Source organism: Lithobates pipiens, unplaced genomic scaffold (assembly GCF_037356315.1).
Source record: "Lithobates pipiens isolate NorthernLeopardFrog02 unplaced genomic scaffold, aLitPip1_a1.2 Scaffold_1, whole genome shotgun sequence".
NCBI lineage: Eukaryota > Metazoa > Chordata > Amphibia > Anura > Ranidae > Lithobates > Lithobates pipiens.
In genome coordinates, this window is record NW_027507685.1 from 215,210,251 (window position 1) to 215,235,154 (window position 24,904).

The 24,904-nt window shown below is 44.1% G+C and overlaps 1 protein-coding gene across 2 annotated transcripts in view; it reads left to right on the forward strand.

Moving 5' to 3' along the window:
- NUMBL (NUMB like endocytic adaptor protein) overlaps window positions 1-24,904 on the forward strand; it is a 139,557-nt gene that overhangs the window by 91,143 nt on the left and 23,510 nt on the right. For both annotated transcript variants that reach the window (XM_077482289.1, XM_077482298.1), the window contains exons 3-4: window positions 16,367-16,508; window positions 22,023-22,097. In XM_077482289.1, coding sequence (XP_077338415.1) covers window positions 16,383-16,508; window positions 22,023-22,097 — 201 coding nt within the window. In that variant the 5' untranslated portion in view covers window positions 16,367-16,382. The remainder of the gene's footprint in view (window positions 1-16,366; window positions 16,509-22,022; window positions 22,098-24,904) is intronic.

The window sequence follows — 24,904 nt, forward strand, 5'->3', positions numbered from 1 at the left end:
CCCACCAACTGTGGAAGGGAGTGCCACCACATCTAACAGTAAAGAACCCTTTATGCAGTTTAAGATTAAATCGCTTCCTTTCCACCTTCATTTAGTCTTCTTCTGAGACTGAATCTGAGACTTAATAATTTACTCCTTATGTTAGAATCACCTGTTAGATACATTATATTGTCAAAAGTATTGGGACGCCTGCCTTTACACACACATGAACTTTAAAGCGGGTCCAGGCTCCTTCAGGAACAATTAAACGTCAGCAGCTACACACGCTGTAGCTCCTGACTTTTAATATTAGGACACTTACCTGTCCATGAAGCCAGCGATGTCGGCACCCCAGCCGATTTTTCCAGATCACCCAGAAGTGGGAGTGGTGTACCTGTCAAAACCAGGTACCCGCTCCCCGTAAAGGTGCCAAATGTGGCACAAGAGGAGGCGAGGAGGCAGATAAGCGGGGCTTCCCTTTATGCAGCTCGGCTTTAATGCCATCCCAGTCTAATGCAGGCCATACACGGTCGAATTTCGAACGAATTTTCTTTTCAAAATCAGAAAATTCCTTTTTTTGGTGATCCGATGATGCCACCATTGATTTTCGAAATTCGGCCGACCGAGCCTTCAATTTCACCTCATGTTGCTACAGAAAAGAATTTTCTTGGCTGGGAATCTTCTTTTATCTCCGTACATTTTATTTTCTTATTACGTTTCTCGCACGATTCTCCCATCATTGATTAGAAAATCGTTTGTTTTTCTAAAAATTTCCAACATGTCCAATTCCTCAAATTTTATTTCCGCACGAAAATCGGCTGTTGCTGCAGCCCACTAATGGTGCGAAATTCATACGAAAATTCTTAGATACGATTTTCGAAAGAAAATTCTTTCGAAATTCGAACCGTGTATGGCCGGCATTAGTCCATAGGGTTCAATATCGAGTTGGCCCACCCTTTGCAGCTATAACAGCTTCAACTCTTCTGGGAAGGCTGTCCACAAGTTTTAGGAGTCTGTCTATGGGAATGTTTGACCATTCTTCCAGATGTGCATTCGTGAGGTCAGGCACTGATGTGGACGAGAAGGCCTGGCTTGCAGTCTCCACTCTTAATTCATCCCAAAGGTATTCTATTGGGTTGAGGCCAGGACTCTGTGCAGGCCAGTCAAGTTCCTCCACCCCAAAATCTCTCATCCATGTCTTTGTGGAGCTTGCTCAGGTCACTTCATGTGTATGTAAAGGCAGGCGTCCAAATACTTTTGAAAATATAGTGTATTTGTATATTGATATCATATCTCCTTTTTCAGTGTCACTTCTCCAGGAAGAAGAAGTTTAATGTTTTAAGTCATTCCTTGTAACTGAGATTCTCCAGGCCCCTTATTAGCTTTGCTGTCCTTCTCTGGATTCTTTACAGTTCCAGCACACACCCTTCCTGAGGATTGGCGACCAGAACTGGTCTGGACGGCATATCAAGATGTGGCCGAGCCAGAGTTTTGTAAAGTGCTTCTATAAAATGAGCTAATATTAGTATAGGGTTACTATGGAAAAGTCTGTAAAAATCATGAATTGGGTCATTTTTTCAGGCTATAGACATTAGTTTGGGCTTCAGGCACAGAAGAGCTGAGATGTGGGGCCTGCTCCACCGACCGTGATTGACATGAAGATGGCAGCTATAGAATCCTCAACCTGATCTTCTCCTTACAGGCCCAGATTATGTGGCGATTATATAATGCAGTCCTGGAAATGTTTATAAAGCAGACAGAAGTTTCTAAAAGTCTCTGGTATCCTGGGAAATCTCTCTCCTGTCAATGGCATGTGACTCCAGACTGAACGGGGTTATAACCTCTTCCCCACACAGTGCGGAGAATTGTACCAATCTTCTCCCTCCCGTGCCTCTTCCCTCGCCTTCTACTTCTTCCTCCTACCCCCTCATCTCGCCTTATTGCCAGCTAGAAAAGGGTTAAATAATAACGAGGCTCTTCATTTTCATGATTTCTTAAGCCAAGTTTAGTTGTGCCTTGCAAATATCCCCACAAAGAGAAGACCGCAGGGAGGAACACGGCTTCTCAGTGTGTAATTAATCCAGAATACACATTAACCTTTAATAGCTATTGGCTCGGAGATGCTCGCAGCTCCCTATTGTGGGTGGAAGTCAGCCACGGCCTTATTAAAACGACTTAAAACAAACTTTGACCCAAACATCACACACCAAACTACCCGGGGGAACAGGACGCCGGCCATGGAACGCTGACCGCATGTTAACTCTCTTACCTCTCCAATATTGTGCAGGACCATGGCTACAAGGTGCAAGTGAACAGAAAATTAAAAAACGATCACAACCTAACAACGGCTTCCTAAGCAAGTTGTCGCACCCGTTCTATTAAATCATTTATTAATGCCAGCCAGCTCTTCCTAATTCCATTTTAAAACCTATACTTTCCCTGCAGTCCGACTTGACTAAACACAGGGCTAGTTGTCGAAGATGGCGTTCCTTTAGACGTGCATGTCCACAGTGATCATTCAGGGGTCTCCAAACTACGGCCCTCCAGCTGTTGCGGGACTACATGACTAGGCATGATGGGAATTGTAGTTCCTGAACAACTGGAGGGCCATAGTTTGGAGACTTCACAGGAATGAGCAATGAACAAGCACATCTACAAGGCTTCTAGGGATGTCTTCCTTCAACCATTGAAATGCAACGTGTTTGCCTGTCTCCCCTCTTTTGGGCATTTATTTCTGATCAAAGTTTACATCTCTCTCTCTCTCCCCCCTCCCTCCCCCTCTCTCCCCCTCCCCCCTCCCTCCCCCTCTCTCCCCCTCTCTCTCTCTTGCTCTATCTCTCTCCCTCCCTCTCTCTTCCTCCCTCATCCCTCCTCTCTCCCTCCCCCTCTCTCTCCCCTCTCTCCCCCTTCTCTCCCTCATCCCTCCTCTCCCCCTCTCTCTCTCTTGCTCTATCTCTCTCCCTCCCTCTCTCTTCCTCCCTCATCCCTCCTCTCTCCCTCCCCCTCTCTCTCCCCTCTCTCCCCCTTCTCTCCCTCATCCCTCCTCTCCCCCTCTCTCTCCCCTCTCTCTCCCCTCCCCCTCTCTGTCCCCCCTCTCTCCCTCTCCCCCTTCTCTCCCTCTCCCCGTCTCTCCCTCTCCCCCGTCCTCTCTCTCCCCCGTCCTCTCTCTCCCCCGTCCTCTCTCTCCACCCTCCCTCTCTCTCCCCCCTCCCTCTCTCCCCCCTCCTTCTCTCCCCTCTCTCTCTCCCCTCTCTCTCTTCCCCCTCTCTCGCTCCCCTCCTCTCTCCCTCCCCCTTTCTTGCTCCCCCCTCTCTCTCCCCCCCCTCTCTCCCTACACCTTTCTCACCCCCTCTCTCTCTCTCTCTCCCCCTCTCTCTCGTTCTCTCCTTTTATGTTAGTTGACTGATGCTTAGGGCATCTTCTCGTTCTCATTTTCTCTCGCTCTCTCTTTCCCTCACTTGTTTTTTCTCGCTCTCTCGTTGTTCTCTCTCTCTTTATATATGTGAACTGACTGTTGCTCACAGCACTCTCTCTCTCTCTTCTTTTATATATGTTAGCTGACTGATGCTTAGGGCATCCTCTCTCTCCATCTCCCTCCCTCTCTCTCTCTCTCTCTCTGTTCTTTATATATGTGAGCTGACTGATGCTCATCTCTCTCTCGCTCTCTCTCTCTTTCTTATGCTCTCTTTTTATCTATATCTCTCTCTCTCTCTCTCTCTTTCTTATTCTCTCCTCTTCTCTCTCTCTCTTTCTTATTCTCTCCTTTTCTCTCCTCTTCTCTCTCTCTCCTGCCCTCCCCACTTTCATACATATATGTGAACCGACTAATGCTCAGAGCCCTCTATCTATCTATCTATCTATCTATCTATCTATCTATCTATCTATCTATCTATCTATCTATCTGTTATGGGAGTCTGCTGCTGGAAGAAAAGGCTGACTGCTGACAGAACACTAAAAAGGTGCATGTGCTGCCAGTTTATTTTGAGGAGCCTATTAGAAATCCCCTTGCTGGTTGGGGACCAACCTGAGTTTAGTTAGTGGTTTGAATGAGCCGATGTTTTGTTTTATGCTGTAGATTGCTGCACAAAGCCTTCCGGTATTGAATCGTGTGTGTTTACTGCCTTGCTGAATAAAAGTGCAGGAAAGATCTGTTTGGATTGTTCCAGGATGCTTCTGTCTAGTGCGTGCTTTACTTCTGCAACTAGATACCATCTATCTATTTACTGTGTACAGTGTATATGTATATGATATTCTAGTGCTTTACTGGCACTGAGCATGCTCATTGTACTCATTGATAAAGGCAGGGATTGCTATACAGATGCTGGAACTTATTGAAGATTCCTGAATTGTTCAGTTTGGTCTCATGAGTGTCCATGCTGTGATATTTCATATACAATAAAGGGAGAGGAGGAATGTATGCCACATCTGAAAAGTACTTCTGAAATAATTCACGGTGGTTCCTCCCTTTCCTCCCTGGCCATAGATAGATTGAATCTTGGCTGTTCACTGAGAGAATCTATTGGCAGGCAGGTTATAATGAAGTCGATCCATTGATCAACCAACATTTTGGATTTTTTGCATGCAAATACTGCTGGCAGCTATAGCCCCTAGCAGTAATCATTGTGTTCTGCCGGCAGGAAAGGCTCCCCGCTGGCAGAACTCAATAGCGCTGCGCGAGGAATTCCCCCATCAACCTGTGGTTGCTGGAAAGAAAATTGACTAATCTATGGCCTGGCTTAGTGGTAAAGTTTTAGTGTCCAATTTAACATTAATTTGTATTTATATAATTACAGAGGTAAATTAATTTTTTAAGATGGTTATAAAGGCAGCATGCAGATTTAAAAGGATAGGTCCGCCTAAAACCGATATTTTAGCGATGGGTAGATATACTGCTGTACTGAATCACATCTCGCCTCCTTATATCTCTTAAAGACTTCTGTGGTGAGATATCTTCATCAGGGTCCCTGGCTCAGTCCCCTATCACTAATACCATTTTGTTTCCTTCTCTGTGACAAAGGATCAACTGTCGATCTACAGCAGTTGGAAAATATACTATAAGGAAGGGAATTGGGATCTGGAAGTTTGCTCATCCCTCTGACATCTTACACATAACCAGAGTAGAAAAATGGGAATGTTGAAGACCCTGCCCGCCTCTGCTTCCCCGCGCGGTCTCGTATCTCTTGGAGAATGTGTGTTTATTGCATTTCATTGCCAGTTAATTCAATCAGTCAGGTTACAGACTTGCGCTGCTCATTATTGGCTCCCTATAAGGCCCTACGGCGAGATTTTCCCTCTTTCCTGGAAGATTAGCGCAGGGTAGCCTATCGCTCTTTCTGATGCTGTAATCGCCACCATGCAGGACGCCCTCTACCCCGGGGAGGGGTCTGGGTTTGTTTATTTTTGTTTTGTTTTTCCTCCTTTAATTCATTCTCTTTCCTTTTTGGATCCTTTTTTTGTTTCCGGAAAATGCTCTCCATATGTTTTCAATCTAACCACATATGTCTGGAAGGGTGGGGAGAGCCTGGAATTCTGGGAATTAACACATTTCTTCCTGGAGGCAGGCAGTGTGATCTCACCACTATTTAAGGTGGCGATGTATCCTCCCGCTTTGTGCGTTACAGAAGATCTTGAAAAGCCCACAAAACAAAGCGCATATATTACTCCAGAAACCGACTTACATACAATAGGTTACAGCAACCTTTCCCGACCTTTTTATCCTCGAAGAACCCTTGACATCCTTTTAAAAGCCAAATAAAAATCTTTTCTCGCAATGCGGCTGCCCCTGCACTGCAGGATTTATATGCTAGTGTAGGTCTAGGCCGGGGGTCTCTAAACTTTTAAAACAAAGGGCCAGTGTATTGCCCTTCAAACTTTATGGGAGCTGGACTGTGGCCACAGGGAATAGAAAATGCCCAGGCATCGATGGGAGTAAACAATATCATAGGCTTGATGGTCAGCGGGAATAAAAAAATTACATAATTGCTGTCAGTGGGAAGAATAATGTTTCATCATTGGTGTCAGTAGGAGGAATTGTGCCCCATCATTGGTGTCAGTGGGAGGAATAGTGCCCCATCATTGGTATCAGTGAGAGGAATAGTGCCCCATCATTGATGTCAGTGGGAGGAATAGTGCCCCATCACTGGTATCAATGGGAGGAATAGTGCCCCATCTCTGGTGTCAGTGGAAGGAATAGTGCCTCATCATTGGTGTCAGTGGGAGGAATATTGCCTCATCATTGGTATCAATGGGAGGAATAGTACCTCATCATTTGGTATCAATGGGAAGAAGAGTGCCCCATCATTGGTGTCAGCGGGAGGAATAGTGCCCCATCTCTGGTGTCAGTGCCAGCAATAGTGCCCCATCTTTTGTGGCAGTGGAAGGAATACTGACTTGTATCAGTGGAGAAAATAGTGCCCCAAGGGCAGGATACAGGCAAATAAAGGGCTTCATCCGGCCCACGGACCACAGTTTGGAATAGTGCCCCATCATTGATGTCAGTGGGAGGAATAGTGCCTCATCATTGGTGTCAGTGGGAGGAATAGTGCCCCATCATTGGTGTCAGTGGGAGGAATAGTGCCCCATCATTGGTGTCAGTGGGAGGAATAGTGCCTCATCATTGGTGTCAGTGGGAGGAATAGTGCCCCATCATTGGTGTCAGTGGGAGGAATAGTGCCCCATCATTGGTGTCAGTGGGAGGAATAGTGCCTCATCATTGGTATCAATGGGAGGAATAGTGCCCCATCATTGGTATCAATGGGAGGAATAGTGCCTCATCATTTGGTATCAATGGGAAGAATAGTGCCCCATCATTGGTATTGGTGGGAGGAATAGTGCCCCATCATTGGTATCAGTGGGAGGAATAGTGCCCCATCATTAATGTCAGTGGGAGGAATAGTGCCCCATCTCTAGCGTCAGAGGGAATAATGGTGTCCCATCTCTGGTGTCAGTGGCAGGAATAGTGCCCCATCTTTTGTGGCAGTGGAAGGAATACCGAGTTGTATCAGTGGAGAGAATAGTGTCCCAAGGGCAGGATACAGGCAAGCAAAGGACTTCATCCAGCCCACAGACCGCAGTTTGGAGACCCCTGGTCTAGGGAACATGAAAATCAGTTACACTTGGCCATTCCTCTGCTCTCGCAGCAGGCAGTGCTCCCTTAAACTTCAGCGGTGAACTGTTCATCGGCATCCTTACGTCCATTGCAGGGCTATGGACCATGTATGGATCTTGATGGCATCAGAGGACCTGCAACTGCCAGACCACAGAGGAGAGGCTATCAGGACCGGTCTTGCACAGTGGGGGAAGCCTTTGGGGTTGGAAGATCAGGTAAGTAAAACTTGTTTTATTGTTTCCTTAGTCCTAAACATGCGAATAACCCTTGCAGTGCGGAGGCGGCCCTATTTCAGGGAAGGATTCCTACCCTGGAATTCAGCTTTAGGATCCCAGGGGACCACTAAAATAAGTTGTAGATGTAGCAATATATACAGTATGTAGATATAACCAACACTATTAAAATATAAAAGAGAATTGCATATTAAATTTGTGAATGATCATCAAAAATACACTGAAATTGCATTGGCGCTCATTGTGAAACTCCAACTATACACTGATGTTCAGGGATAAACTTAAAGTGATACTAAAGTCTCATTTAAAAAATAAAAAAATAAATAAGTTATACTTACCTGCTCTGTGTAACAACATTGCACAGAAAGTGCTGTCTTCTGCTCTTCTGGTAGTTCCCTTCGCTGTCATTTTCTCCCCGCTACTGGTGCCTCCTTAGCAAGCTGGGTGCTGAGAAGGCACCCGTGCATGCGTGCTCTGAAACCGGGCTGTGTGCAGCCATAGACACACACAGCGCCGGTAGGCAAGGCTCCCTTTCCCTCCTCAGGAGCCTAGAGACAGCACTGAACAGTCAAACTCCAGTTAGGAGGGAGCATTACCTACCAGCGCTGTGTGTGTCTATGGCTACACATAGCCTAGTTTTGGAGTATTTTACCTTAATGCAGAGAATGCATTAAGGTAAACAGCTTTTAGACTTTAGAAACCACTTTAGCCTCTTTAGGATTGCCCATCTGCATTGTACTGCGGATGTGCGACTCCTACAGGCACAGCGACGTACCTGTATGTCCCTGCCAGGATCAGGGCGTGCAGCCCCCTCTTGTTGACTACTGCCGTGATTGGACACAAGGTGATTTTGACAGCAGGTCACAGCCAATAACTCATGGCCAGGACGTGCTGATCGGCTGTGTCACAGCCCTGAGCCCTGTATTGACAAACAACACAGGGCTCTGTACAGCGGGAAACATGTCTTTGTTTCTTCTCCCTGCTTTGCAGAGAGAAGAGACAAACAGATTTTTTTAGTAAAAAAGCAGCACACATTGTTAGGCACACACTTAACCCCTTGATTACACTGAGATGTTAACACCTTCCCAGCCAATGTCATTGGTACAATGACAGTGTATAGTATTATCACTGATCACTGTATTGGTGTCACTGGTGATGTCAGTGTCAGTCAGTTCCCACCCAGCTTCAGTTAGTGTCAGATTGTCCACCGCACTATCACAGTCCCACTATAAATCAACTTTCACATAAACCAATCAATATACACTTATTTGGGATTATTTTTTATCAAAGACATGTAGCAGAATACATTTAATACATTTTGGCCTGAATTTATGAAGAAATGTAGATTTAAAAAAAAAAAAAATTATTGGATAGGTTTTATAGCAGAAAGTAAAAAAAAAAAAAAAAGAAAAGAAGAAAAATTATTTTTTTGCTTGCACATGATTGGATGATGGCAGTCAGCAGAGTTTCTGCTCATTTACTAAGCTATGGAGCTTAGCTTGCCTGACCGCGCAATTACCAGTTAAAATAGCGCAATGCTAAATAGCAAAAAAAATGGCCTAGTCACGAAGAGGTTAAAACTTTGCAATGGTGTTCTGGGAAAGCTTTAGCTTTGTATTGATAACCAGGAAAAACTTTTAGCTTTGCACTGGTGCTCAGGAATAACACTTTAACGGTATGTAATAACTGGGGATATGGTTGCAGGGAAGAGCAGCTCTGGTTAGCATTTGCGCATGCAGCAGAGGCTGATTGACTCCTCCACCCTCTCCCAGTCTGTGCAGAGGAGGATCACAGGAGGCTGATATTCAGTCAAAGTCGGTTGCTTATCCCATTTTTCAAGTTGCATTCAATAATACATTCCATTATATTATAATGAATAAATAACTGCATTCATTGGTAGCTTTTTTTTTCTGCTTGGAGTTCAGCTTTATCACGAACCCTCCTTCCCAGTTCTCAATGCTTCACCTACTCAGCTCACTAACCCTCATGGCAATCCTGTTTAGAGAGAAATAAGATAAGCCGTCATTACTGACTTGGCTTTGGTGGAGGATGTAAGGCTGTCATTAATATTGGTGTCTTTCTACATAACGAGCTGCTCATCTGAAACAAGCATGTACACATAAAATGCCCCGACACCATGGCGACTCGCCAAATAATGATGACAGTAGCATTCAATTTCACATATAGGTCCCTATTCATACATACATATATATATATACATATATATATATACATATATATATATATATATATATATATATATATATATATATATATATATATATATATATATATACATATATATAAAAAATTACTCACCGGCCACTTTATTAGGTACACCTTGCTAGTGCCAGGTTGGACCCGCTCAGTGGCTGCTGGTGCTCAAAATGTTTTTTTTTTGTTTGCCTGTGCGAATTGTGGCCTCAGTTTCCTGTTCTTAGCTGACAGAAGTGGCATATGGTATGATCTTCTGCTGCTGTAGACCATCTGCTTCAAGGTTCGATGTGTTGTGCGTTCAGAGATGGTATTCTGCATGTAACGAGGGGTTATTTGAGTTACTGTTGCCTTTCTATCATCTCGAACCAGTCTGCCCATTCTCCTCTGACATCAACAAGCCATTTTCCTCCACACAACTGCCGCTCACTGGATATTTTCTCTTTTTTGGACCATTCTCTGTTGCGTGTGAAAAATCCTATTAGATCAGCAGTTTTTTATATACTCAGACCAGCCCGTCTGGCACCAACAACCATGCCACGTTCAAAGTCACTTAAATCCCCTTTCTTGCCCATTCTGATGCTCAGTTTGAACTTTAGCAAGTTGTCTTCACCATGTCTAGATGTCTAAATACATTGAGTTGTTGCCATGCGATTGGCTGATTAGCAATATGTGTTACCAAGCAATTGAACAGGTGTACCGGTGAGTGTATATGTAAGGACCTTTCACAGTGACATTACTCTTGTCTTGTACACCGGGTGTAATTCTTACTATCTGTTCTTATGCTGTATATATGGATTCTGCAGAGTAGCACTTCTATTGCCCTGTGTGCTGGGTCTGTATCTCAGCATTTCTTTCTGTTCAGTATATGTGGACATTACACAGTAGCACTTCTCTGGTCCAGTGTGCTGGGGTGCAAGTCATAGTTTCAGTTCTTATTTATATGTAAGGATGCTGCACAGTATTACTTCTGTTGTTTTTGTACACAGAGTGTAATCCTCAGTATCTGTTCATATTATGTATGTATAGGCTCTGCAAAGTAGCACTTCTTTTTGTCTTCTACACCAGGTGTGATCCTCAGTATCTCTCCCTGTGTATGTATGGACTCTGCACAGTGGCACTTCTCTTTTTTCCGTGTGCTGGGTGTAATCCTCAGTATATGTTCCTTTTCTGTATGTATGGACTCTGCATAGTAGCACTTCTCTTTTTCCATGTGCTGGGTGTAATTCTCAGTATCTGTTCGTATTCTGTATGTATGGACTCTGCATAGTAGCACTTCTCTTTTTCCATGTGCTGGGTCTAATCCTCAGTATCTGTTCTTATTCTATATGTATGGACTCTGCATAGTAGCACTTCTCTTTTTCCATGTGCTGGGTCTAATCCTCAGTATCTGTTCTTATTCTATATGTATGGACTCTGCATAGTAGCACTTCTCTTTTTCCATGTGCTGGGTGTAATCCTCAGTATCTGTTCTTATTCTGTATTTATGGACTCTGCACAGTAGCACTTCTCTTTTTCCATGTGCTGGGTGTAATCCTCAGTATCTGTTCTTATTCTGTATGTATGGACTCTGCACAGTAGCACTTCTCTTTTTCCATGTGCTGGGTGTAATCCTCAGTATCTGTTCTTATTCTGTATTTATGGACTCTGCACAGTAGCACTTCTCTTTTTCCATGTGCTGGGTGTAATCCTCAGTATCTGTTCTTATTCTGTATGTATGGACTCTGCACAGTAGCACTTCTCTTTTTCCATGTGCTGGGTGTAATCCTCAGTATCTGTTCTTATTCTGTATTTATGGACTCTGCACAGTAGCACTTCTCTTTTTCCATGTGCTGGGTGTAATCCTCAGTATCTGTTCTTATTCTATATGTATGGACTCTGCATAGTAGCACTTCTCTTTTTCCATGTGCTGGGTGTAATCCTCAGTATCTGTTCTTATTCTGTATTTATGGACTCTGCACAGTAGCACTTCTCTTTTTCCATGTGCTGGGTGTAATCCTCAGTATCTGTTCTTATTCTGTATGTATGGACTCTGAAAAGTAGCACTTCTCTTTTTCCATGTGCTGGGTATAATCCTCAGTATCTGTTCTTATTCTGTATGTATGGACTCTGCATAGTAGCACTTCTCTTTTTCCATGTGCTGGGTGTAATTCTCAGTATCTGTTCTTATTCTGTATGTATGGACTCTGCACAGTAGAACTTCTCTTTTTCCATGTGCTGGGTGTAATTCTCAGTATCTGTTCTTATTCTGTATGTATATACTCTGCACAGTAGCATTACCAGCAGTGCATTCCCAGAAGATTTATTGATAAATAAGCATGAAAGACAAATCCGTACTCCCAAAAGAGGAGAACGTTTAAGCATTGTATCACACCAATGGCGGATCCAGTGTTGGTGAAGTGTCACCCGATCCAATGCACCACAATGTCAGCAAGCTGATGCATTTTAGAAGATGCTCTGAAGAAAGGGGGTTTCGTCCCCGAAAAACGTTGGCTTGCCAAAGTTGTAGTGCATTGGATCGGGTGACACTTCACCAACACTGGATCTGCTAATGCTTATACCTTTTCCTCTTTCATGAGTACAAATTAGGATTTCGTGTTTATCAATAAATCTTTTGGTAATGCACTGTTTGCACCCTCTTGTTTGTATTTTCTACAGCTTTCTGCTTATATGAGAAGGGCTGCACTGGCTTAGCATTTAAGTGGAAGATTCCCTATAGGCTCTGATGGTCCGCATATCATTGGGATTGTGTAGAAGTCCTCTGAGTGCCAGGGGTGTCTGTGTACGCTCTTTCTAAGTATTTGCTAAGTGCACTACACAACCTCCTATGTCTACTTAACATAATTTTTACTGTGTGTGTGTTCATAATTCCATTTTCAACATAACCACTGGGAATTACACAAAGAATACCCTTTTAGAGAAGGGACTGGAAGAGATATAGGTTTGTTAGATCTAGGGGCAGGGCTGCTGATAGAAATCACGGGGCCCCGTACAGCCTACCTGACGGGGCCCCCTTTAGCCCCATCCCTGGCCCCGCCCATATACCGAGAGGCTAGGGTATACAGACAGCACCCCCCCCCCCCACCAATTTAACACAACTAGAGGATGATCAAATGAAATGAAATGGAATCAGTATACAGAGGTTAACTTTTTCTGAGAGATATTAAAGGAACACTCTAACCACAATGACCACTTCAGTGATTTGAAGTGATCAAAGGTGGTAGGAGTCAGTATGTGGGATGGCATATGAATATACTAAGGTGGTATAATGATTGGCTTCTAACACGGAGGGCTACACATAGATCAAAAATTTTCCGATTGCTGCTAAACTGAATTTTGATGTGTGTGTACCCAGCTTTACCCAATTTCTTGCTTTAGTTGGCTTCTTCCAGCGCTGAATGGTTCCCTACAGCGCTTGTGTATGTTTTACTGACTATGGTGTCCTTTTATGAAGCAGTGAAATCTATTCACTGCTTCATTCTCCGGCATTCACAGAGGAGATCTTTCTCCTCTCTATGCCAGTTTATAAAGTGGAGTAGATCGCTTCACCCTTGGAGGAGTGAAGCGATCTACAAACGCTTCTAACACTGAAGAACAACCCCTAATACTGCAATCTTGTGAGACTTTATGAGATTACAGTACTAGAAATTCACTGATACACAAAGATGTCAATTTATTAAGCAGTGATAAATTATCACAGCTCAATACACTGACACACGGTGTGATTAATGTTAGTAAAATAAAGAGTACATAATATATACATGTATACACACACCGACATTATATATACATGTATATACACAAACATATATTATATATATATACATATATATATATATATATATATACACACACACATACATATGACGAGGCATAAGGAAGTTAATTATCTTCCTCTTTCCTCCTCAGATCCCCCCCAGATTTCCTTTTCACTCCCCGATTCTCCACCTCTGAGCTTGTGAATTGGGGAGCGTGAATTCTGACACAGATCGCCAGTGAAGCGCTCAGATCGCAGCTTCATAAACTGGCCGTTTCTGTGTCATTCAATGAGGATTCTCCATGTGTGGAGATAATCGGCGGGAGAACAAGTTCAAACACTTCTCCCCCGATCAGCGGCGATCCTCTGGATCACTGCTGATCACTGCTTCATAAACGGACACCTAAGCCCAGTTGCTCACACTTCAGCCCCCTTGCGATGTGATGAGGCTGAGGTTTGGTGGAGGAAGAGGGCTCTGCAGCTGGCTGGAGCATGGAAACAGGTAAGTAAAAGAGTCTACCCCCCCCCCCCCCCCACACACACACACACACACACACACACACACACACACACACACACACACACACACTGCAAGATTGGACTTTATTTCATTTCCTGGAGATGGGCTGTATTATATATATGTATACACTTTCTTTGCTGTTAATACTCAACTTTATGAATATGTTAGGAATATACTGGGACTTTTCAGGTGCTATATAAATATAATCAACATACACATATATTAAAAGAATGATTTTGTGAAATGCATCTGTGTGTAGTACCTGAAAAGTGCCATTATTTTCCTAACATATTCATAAATTTTAGCTTTCAGTACAGGGCAAGTTTGCAGCACAGATTTGTACAGAGGCAGAACAATGGTGATCACAGGAGAAGAATGCAATCTGTCACCTGTTATCTTGCCTTGAGGAGAGCTCCGGTGTTCTGTCCTTCCCGAGGAGGGGGGGGGGAGGCTCGGGTGCTGATAGGAATACTAGGAATACATGTCCTCTCTTATCCATAGATCCCTGTGTTATCTGAGATCCAGGCTCCTGGGGTGATGCTCTCCTCCTCCCTCGGTCAGCTCTGTGCAGTCAGACTTTTTTCTTTATTATTCTAAATGCTGTTAAGATTGCTCGGGCCCCCCCTGCTGGCCGGGCCCGGTACAACAGGGTCAGCTGTACTGGCTTATCAGCGGCCCTGTCTAGGGGTAGAGGAGACGACTGTAATACTTCCTTTATTAATTGATCCCCCAGCCACTGGCACTCTGATGCTCTAGGTTGTGGGTGGGCCCTTGCCGTACACATCTACAATGCAGGACTGCTGGACCTGCATTGTACTGGATGACACAAGAGTGTTACCATTCGCTGGTGCACCTTGGAGAAGAGGCTTCGGGGGATCAGTAGCACAGCATGGAGGTAGACTGCTGGAGAGAGGAATAAGGTATTACCATTTACTCTTCTACCGCAAGACTTAATGAGCATCCAACCCTTGCAATGCCGGGGTAGGGGTGGGGGGCAAAGCAAGGGTATTTTTGTGTAGTTCCTGGAGTTTGGAGTATAGCCAAACCTAGTATGTGCCACCTCCACGCTATAAACTGTTCTCCATGTTGATATCTCTGCATGTCAGATCAGCATAACAGCCAGGCAGTTAGCATTTTCAGAAGGAAAGGTTGGCAGTGGCAGCCTACATGTACTATATTGCCAAAAGTATTGGGACACCTGCCTTTACACGCACATGAACTTTAATGGCATCCCAGTCTTAGTCCGTAGGGTTCAATATGGAGTTGGCCCACCCTTTGCAGCTATAATAGCTTCAACTCTTCTGGGAAGGCTGTCCACAAGGTTTAGGAGTGTGTCTATGGGAATGTTTGACCATTCTTCCAGAAGCAAATTTGTGAGGTCAGGCATTGATGTTGGACAAGAAAGTCTGGCTCGTACTCTCCACTTTAATTCATCCCAAAGGTGTTCTATTGGGTTGAGGTCAGGACTCTGCAGGCCAGTCAAGTTCCTCCACCTCAAACTTTCTATCCATGTCTTTATGGACCTTGCTTTGTGTACAGGTGCGCAGTCATGTTGGAACAAGAAGGGGCCATCCTCAAACCATTCCCACAAAGTTGGAAACATGAAATTGTCCAAAATGTCTTAGTATGCTGACGCCCTAAGCCCCTGTACACACGGTTGGAGATTTCGACAACGAAATCCGTCGGATTTTGACCGTCGGATCTTGTCCGAAACTGTTGCATACACACGGTCGGACTAAGTTGTCGAAAAATCTGATCATTCAGAACGTGATGACGTAATTTCGTTACGATGGGACTACGTTCAGGCTAGTAGCCAATAGCTTTGATGTAGGAATTTGATCTGAGCATGCGTGGCACTTTGTCCGATCAAAATTCTCTACAGATGATCGGATTAGGTCCGATCGAACCAGTTGGTCGGGAAATATTTCCAACAAGTTGGAAAATTGGGTCCGACGGATATTCCGACGGAATCAGTCTGATGCATACCACACACAGTCGGATTATCCGACAACACGGTCCGATAGGACACATTCCGACAGATTCTCCGACCGTGTGTACAAGGGCTAAGAGTTTCCTACACTCGAACTAAGCAGTCAAGCCCAACCCCACACCAAAATCCCCCCTCCACCAAATGATTTGGATGTGTGGCCCAATACTTTTGGCAATATTGTTTGGATGTGCAAGTTTGGGGTGGAGGAACTTGGCTGGCCTGCACAGAGTTGGGCTGAATTAGAGCGGAGACTGCGAGTCAGGTCTTCCCGTCCAACATCAGTGCCTGACCTCACAAATGCACTTATGTAAGAATGGTCAAACATTCCTATAGACACACTCCTAAACCTTGTGCACAGCCTTCCCAGAAGAGTTGAAGCTGTTATAGCTGTGTGTATATATATATATAAATAAAAGTAGGTGTCCCAATACTTTTGACAATATAGTGCATTTCCCTCAGTACAGGTTTTCTTCTATGACCCAGTGTCATATTGAATTTGATTTAAGTTCTAGTAGAACAAATTGTGGTTTAATTTAAAATGTCTCTTTTTTTTTGCCATTTGCAGCCTGGCAGCTCCTGAGATGAACAAGTTGCGGCAGAGCCTGAGGAGGAAAAAACCAACGTATGTCCCGGAGGCCAGCCGCCCGCACCAGTGGGGGGCAGACGAGGAGGCGGTGAGGAGGGGGAAATGCAGTTTTCCTGTCCGGGTGAGTGACATTGTGTGTACCACCATCTTCTGTCCCCTGTGACGTCTCCGTCATTGTGCACACCTACAAAGTGTCTCCGCTCAGGAAAGTCATCAGTGGAGGGTTTGGAGACCTCAGGAAATGCTCCAAATGTTAGAAAAGTAGAAGAGACGTCTGATTAAATGACATTGTACATGGCAGGCCTGGAAAAGAATCTTATACAACAGCTGGCCATATACTGCTCACATGTTGTCTGATTCGGGTGAAATTCTGGCCACTGATGGCCTTGCCAACACCACCTGGTGTCACCAACTTCAACTGAGAAATAAAAGAGCCAGGCCATTTATTTATAATTTTATATTTATTACAGGTACTTGCATATCGCTGTCAATTTACATTGCTTAACATATATATTGTACATTCACATCAGATCTGCCCTCAAGGAGCTTACAATCTATGGATTTCTTTTGGCGTGAACAAGAGAAATATTTACATGTACAGTATGGTCAGCTTTAGCCTTTGCTGACTCACAGAACCTAATTGTAGGCAGGACTGTTTCAGCCTACTGGTACCCAATGGAGACGGGGCTGGTGGTTTCATTCTAAAGCTCCAAAACTAATTTCTTCCTATGGATTGGTCTTTATGCATGTATCTTTCAGCATTTTATTGCATAAAACCATCTATCATGCACCTAGAATTCCAATGACGTTGCTTTTGGGCACCTCAGAAGCTGACATATAAACTATAGGGGAGATTTACTAAAACTGGTGCACAAAAAGTCTAGTAGAGCTGTGCATGGTAACCAATTGGCTTCTAACAAGCTTGTTCAATTACAGTGCCTAACCCTTGACATTTTTCACATTTTGTCATGTTACAAGCAAAAACGTAAATGTATTTTATTGGGATTTTATGTGATAGACCAACACAAAATGGCACATAATTGTGAAGTGGAGGGAAAATTATAAATTGTTTTCCAAATTTTTTACAAATACATATGTGAAAAGTGTGGCGTGCATTTGTATTCAGCCCCCTTTACTCTGATACCCCCTAACTAAAATCTAGTGGAACCAATTGCCTTCAGAAGTCACCTAATTAGTGTCTAATTTAATCTCAGTAAAAAAACAGCTGTTCTGTGAAGGCCTCGTGGTTTGTTAGAGAACCTTTGTGAACAAACAGCGTCTTGAAGGCCAAGGAACACACCAGACAGGTCAGGGATAAAGTTGTGGAGAAGTTTAAAGAAGGGTTAGGTTATAAAAAAATATCCCAAGCTTTGAACATCTCACGGAGCACTGTTCAATCCATCATCTGGAAATGGAAAGAGTATGGCACAACTGCAAACCTACCAAGACATGGCCGTCCATCTAAACTGACAGGCCGGGCAAGGAGAGCATTCATCAGAGAAGCAGCCTAGAGGCCCATGGTAACTCTGGAGGAGCTGCAGAGATCCACAGCTCAGGTGGGGGAATCTGTCCACGAGACAACTATTAGTCGTGCTCTCCACAAATCTAATCTTTATGGAAGAGTGGCAAGAAGAAAGTCATTGTTGAAAGAAAGTCATAAGAACTTCAGTTTACAGTCTGCATGAAGCCATGTGCAGGTTACAGTAAACATGTGGAAGAAGATGCTCTGGTCAGGTGAGACCAAAATTGAACTTTTTGACCTAAAAGCAAAATGCTATGTGTGGCGGAAAACTAACACTGCACATCATCCTGAACACACCATCCCCACTGTGAAATATGGTGGTGGCAGGATCATCTTGTGGGGATGCTTTTCTTCAGCAGGGACAGTTTTACACACTATCAGGTTTTCTGCTGTTTTTGTTTTTCCTTCAGATTTACCAAAACCATATAATATGAGGTCAAACCTTAGGAGTTTTAATTTGTATGCAATCAGGCAGGTCCTTCCACTACATGGTTTTGGTGAATCGGAAGGAAAAAAATCAGAAGAAAATCTGATAGTGTGTATGGGGCTTTAGAGTCTGCAAATGCTTGAGACTGGGGCAGAGGTTCACCTTCCAGAAGGACAACGACTCTAAACATACAGCCAGAGCTACAATGGAATGGTTTAGATCAAAGCATATTCGTGTGTTAGAATGGCCCAGTCAAAGTCCAGACCTAAATCCAATTGAGAATCTGTGCCAAGACCTGAAAAATGTTTTTCACAGATGCTCTCCATCCAATCTGACAGAGCTTGAGTTTTTTGTAAAGAAGAATGGGCAAAAATGTCACTCTCTAGATGTGCAAAGCTGGTAGAGACATCCCCAAAAAGACTTGCAGCTGTAATTGCAGTGAAAGGGGTTCTACAAAGTATTGACTCAGGGGGGTTGAATACAAATGCACAGCACACTTCTCACATAGTTATTTGTAAAAAAAATGTTGAAAACCATTTATCATTTTCCTTCTACTTCACAATTATGTGCCACTTTGTGTTGTTCTATCACACAAAATCCCAATAAAATACATTTATGTTTTTGGTTGTAACATGGCAAAATGTGGAAAATTTCAAGGGGTATGAATACTTTTTTAAGGCACTGTAAGCTTAGACATAGTGAGTATTATTATTATTATTATGTAGTGGTGACACTTTTGACAAGGTGTCCGCTATGTACAAATTTAGTTTTTCCTCAGAACAGTAAAGGGGTTCCGAGGGCTGATTGTGTAGGTTTAACTTTAGCCTCAGTTTGGCTGTGTTAGGGTTCTGCCTGGTCATGTGTACAGTTAGGTGCACATGATAGGACCAGAACCAGGCCTGGTTGGATGCTTTAAGTATCAGCGTTCCCTGGAGCCAATCAGTGGGTGCGTCTGGCCCCGCTGAGGAGTCTGGGGAAGAGTACTTAAGAGGCTGAAGTCACGTGTTCAGGGTTCGTTCGTTAGGCCAGAGCTGCCTGTTCCTGAATCTGGACCGGGACAGCTCCGCGAGGGGTCGTGGGAGCGTATGCTGCTCCGCAACATGGTCAGTTTGACTAGCCCCATTAGACCCGCATGGTCTGGGGTAGGGATCCGTCTGTTCCCGAGTCTCGGAACCAGCTGGTCCGAGGCACAAGGCGTCCGGGTGTGCTCTCGGCTTGGAGGGGCACCGCAGCTCGTGTAAGGGAGGACTCTTCGTAGGAGGGCCAACAAGCTGGCATCCCAAGAAGTGCCTGGTTGCTGGGTTGTCAAGGACACTAACGAATCCACTCTTTTCCAGTACTGCCAAGGAGACAGAGAACGTTCCAGGTACTGAGGAAAGGTTCCTGTTCACTTTTGGTTACAAATTTATTCAAGGTCAGAGACTTTACAAGTTCCGGATTGAGGTGCTGACTGCCATAATCTCTGGCTAGAGATTTGTTCAGCTTTGAGGTGCCCAGCTGCGAGTGGCTACTCACTGGGTTGTATTAGAGACTTTCTAATGATTAGCAGTTCAAGGTGCCTGAGCTTCTTCACCCTTGCCCTCTGTTCCCATACGAGACTGTGTTTGTTGGATGTTACCCCTGCAAATAAAAACCTTTCTAAAGGACTTTTATGGTGTCAGCGTCCAAAGTTGTTGGGTACTAACCCTGGGAACCCCTAGACATGGAAGAACAAGCCAAGCGGAGGTAACCGGTAAGCCCAAAAGTCAAGGACGCCCCATCGAGGGTTATGGTCGCTACAATTATTATACAGGATTTAAACCTTGGTTGGTTACTATGCATAGCTGCACCAGTTTTAGTAAATCTGCCCCTGTGTGTCCTGTACTGATAAGACCCAATAGGATAAAACCGTTCTCCTCCTCAATGGTTGTTCTGCCTTAGCAATGTCCTGGTGATTCTTTAATAATTTACTAGACAGGGCATTCACTTTGTTTTTAACATAGATTACAATATAGTAAAAGTTTTTGTGGATTTATTAAAGCTGAAGTTTAGTTAAAGTGGAACTAAACCCTCCCATCCTTTACAGCCAAGGAAGCTGCCATCTTGGCCTCTGTTTGATCTACAGTTGGTGCTGCACATGTGATCAGTTATGACACCAGCCATTTGATGGTTTGACAGTTTGGTTAGACACACAAGCAACCATGACAGTTGTTGTTCACAGCATGCCTCGAATGTAACAGTTTTTGGAAACCGTTAAATCGATGGGTTTAGTTCTGCTTTGAATTCTATTTATTTTTCGTTATGCAGCACCAGCAAAAATAATGAATTGTGTCCCATGTCTGTCTGGCTGCTGTATAATGTAGACATTTTCTCCCCACTGCCACGGGGTCCAATAGGTGGTGCCAACCTTCCAGTGCTGCTGGGATTAATATCTGCCGCATCGAGTGTGAAAGAGTTGTGCCGCCATTCATGCAATTCATATTATCCTTTCCCAGAATGCAAAGGGGGTTGATTTATCAAAACTGGAGAGTGCAAAATCTGGTGCAGCTCTGCACAGAAACCAATCGGATTCCAGGTTTTATTGTCAAAGCTTAAAGTGGTTTTAAAGCCTTAAGGTTTATGCATTCTATGCATTAAGGCAAAAAACCTTCTGTGCTGCAGCTGCCCCCACTGACCTCCTATTTTTCTTACTTGAGCCCGATCCGATCCAGCAATGTGCATGAGTTCAGCAGCTCCAGCCGCTGTCTCTCTCCTCATTGGACAGATTGATAGCAACAGGAGCCATTGGCTCCCGCTGCTGTTAATCAAATTCTGTGACATCGGGGCGGGGCCGAGTCCTCCTGTCTGCGTCAATAGACGCAGACAGGGTGGCTCTATAGCAAGGATGCACAAATGTCCCCAAGGAAAACAACTTTCCGTAGAGGCACCCGATGAAGAGAAGGGGCCTGGAACACTGGAGGGGGATCCCAGAAGAAAAGGATTGGGGCTGCTGAGGTGTTTGTTATTTTAATACAAAAAAAAAGCTTTACAACCACTTCTGCTCTGGAAGATTTACCCCCCTTCATGACCAGGCCATTTTTTGCAATACGGCACTGTTATTTTAAATGACAATTGCGCAGTTGTGCGTCGCTGTACCAAAATAAAATTGCTTTCTTTATTTCCCCACAAATAGAGCTTTCTTTTGGTGGTATCTGTGGGTTCTATTTTTTGCGCTAGAAACAAAGAATGATGACAATTTTGAAAATAAAAAACAATCTTTTTTACTTTCTGCTATAAAACGTATCCAATATATTTTTTAAAGAAAATCTAATTTCTTTGTCAATTTAGGCCAATATGTATTCTGCTACATATTTTTGGTAAAAAAAAAAAAAACTGCATTTGAAAAAATGCTGTGCTAATACCATGTAATAAAACAAAAAAAAAAATGCAACGACCACCTGCTAAAAAATAAATATATAATGTTTAGAGGTTCTGAGTAATTTTCCAGCAAAAAATTATGATTTTTGCATGTAAAGAAGTGTCAGAATTGGCTTGGATGGCAAGCAGTTAAATAGTTCTTGCCTTCTGTCATTGTGGTCTATACTGCCCTCTAGTGTTCATCTGTAATTATTGCCACACTGTCGTGTTTCATGTCATTCCTTTGAATTATCCTGTGTCTCCTGCGACTTTCAGTAATGTGTTCCTTTTTTTTTTTTGTGTGTGCGCAGTACCTGGGGCACGTGGAGGTGGAGGAGTCGCGAGGCATGCATGTATGCGAGGATGCCGTCAAGAAGCTCAAATTGGTGAGAAAAATAAATTGACAGCATGACCACTGAGTGCGGGATTTATAATTTAATGGCAAAGAAGGGATTAAAGGGGGGGGGGGGGGGGGTAAGGCAAACTGACTGGCACAGTCCAGCAGCGAAGGCCTGCCATCTCCCCGGCCATCCTTTGCATGTCAGCAGCAGTTCCTTTGAAGAACCTGAAGTGACACCAATAAATATATTTGCATAAGAAGTGTGGGCTGCACAGAGGGAATTAGAAGGCCAGGAAATCTGGGTTCTCTGAAGATAAGATGAAAGGCTTGCCTGTATGTGAGGAATTAGGAAATTGCCCAAAAAACTGTACATGAAAGAGACGGCAACACTGCCGGCTTAATATAATATCACGCCGCCTTGTTCAGCAGTACTGCGCAGCAACCAATCAGAGATAAGCTTTCAGGGGCGTGCTGGGGATTGCTGCCGTTATTGTTTATTTTCACCGCTTTAAAAAATGTCTTTGTATTCCCTGTATTAAAAAGTGAATTCATTTATTTTTACTTAATTTTTTAACTATAAGTCAGGCAGTTTTTTAGCCTAGTAAGCTCCAATGTTTGCATCCATTTTACTGCGGTTCATAGTTGTCAGGTGTGAAAACAAGATGGTCTTATCACCCTTAGTCCCTGTACACACGGTCGGAGATTTCGACAACCAAATCCGTCGGATTTTGTCCGTTGGATCTTGTCCGAAATTGTTGCATACACACGGCCGGACTAAGTTGTCAAAACATCCGATCTTTCAGAACGTGATGACGTAATTTCGTTACGATGGGACTACATTCAGGCTAGTAGCCAATAGCTTTGTTGTAGGAATTTGATCTGAGCATGCGTGGCACTTTGTCCGATCAAAATTCTCTACACATGATCGGAGTATGTCCGATCGAACTAATTGGTCGGGAAATATTTTCAACAAGTTGGAAAATTGGGTCCGACGGATATTCCGATGGAATCTGTCCGATGCATACCACACACAGTCGGATTATCCGACGACACGGTCCGATAGGACACATTCCGACGGATTCTCCGACCGTGTGTACAAGGCTTTAAAGTGGTTCTAAAGGCAGAATTTTTTTTTTTTACCTTAAAAGAAAAGTATAGGAATTCGATTTTTTTCTTGAATCATACTTACCTTACATCATCGGTCCCCCAGCAGTTCGAATGCCCTGTACACAGGATCGGAATTTCCTTCGGTAAAATCTTGGATGGTTTTTCCGACGGAATTCCGCTCAAGCTTGGCTTGCATACACACGGTTACACAAAAGTTCTCTGAACTTTCGACTGTCAATAACGCGGTGACGTGCAACACTACGACTAGCCGAGAAAATGAAGTTCAATGCTTCTGAGCATGCGTCGAATTGTTTTCGTGCATGCGTAGGAATTTTGCGCATTGGAATTGCTACAGACGATTGTAACTTTTTCCATCGGAAAAATAGAGAACTGCTCTCAATCTTTTGCTGGCGGAAATTCCGCCAGCAGAAGTCCGATGGAGCATACACATGGTCGGAATTTCCGACCAAAATCTCACATCGGACTTTTGCTGGCGGAATGTCCAATTGTGTGTACGGGGCAGAAGACTGAGAACCGGGCGATCAAACACACTGCCAATCGCTCGGTTCTCAGGGCTTCCTGAGCAGAGAGTCTTTAGTCAGTCTGGTGCTTTACTGTCATTCTAGCTGTGCTTTTTGGCCACTAGTGGGGTGCTTTAAGCCTCCGCTACCGGCCAAAGAAAGGTTTAAAAGTGCCCATGTTGCGGCACTTCCGAAGCGCTGCCTATTCATTCCAATGGGCAGGGGCAGTTTAGGAGCGCTGCATTACACTGCCCCAAAGATGCTGCTTGTAGGACTTTTTCTTTCCCGTCCCGCAAGCGCACCGAGGGCTTTCACACTGGGGTGGCAGGGGAGGTGGTTTTCAGACCCTATTTCTAGTGCTAAAACGTCTGAAAAACGCCTCCAGTGTGAAAGGAGCCTAAAGAAAATGCAGTAAAGCGATGCACACCTTTAGTTTTGATGCACCTGGAATGTATTTAGCGGATTCAAAGTTTAGCTGGACTTTACTATAATATTTATCCTACATGAGACAATCTGTGTTTGAGAAGCTAGGAAGCGGAGGGTACTGTATTTCATATTTCACGCCAAGTAATCCAACACTACTGGCCGATGGCTAATGGTATACTGCAAACCATCTCAGATTTATAACCTTCCTCAACCTTCTTACGATCCGGTTACTCGCCCGCTGGGTCTACCATTCCCAGACCTAAAGCCTTTGTGCGATAAATTTAAATCAAATATTCCTTTAGAACAAGATGCTGAATTTGTTTGAAATGAAAACTAAAGAGAGCACCTTTAGACCCCTTTCACACCACTATGTCAATAGCGTCGGCGGTAAAACGCTGCTATTTTTAGCAGCGTTTTACCATCAGATTTGCGGCGCATTTCGGCCGCTAGCGGGGCGCTTTTACCCCAGCTAGCGGCCGAGAAAGGGTTAAAACCCCCAGCAATATGTCGCAATAGTGGCGTTTTGCTTGCAGTATTACAGAGCTGCCCCATTGATTTCAATGGGGAGCAGCGGTGGAGGAGCTGTAAACACACCGCTCCAAAGAAGCTGCTGGCAAGACTTTTCCTGAAGTCCTGCCAGCGCACCGCTGCGGTGTGACTACAGACAATGGTGCAGCTGTTTGAGGGCGGATTGCAGGCGCTATTTCTAACGCTATAGCGCCTGCAAAACGCCCTTGGTGTGAAAGGGGTCTTACAAAATGAGTTTAATACTCATACCGGAGCTGTACATATCAGAGAT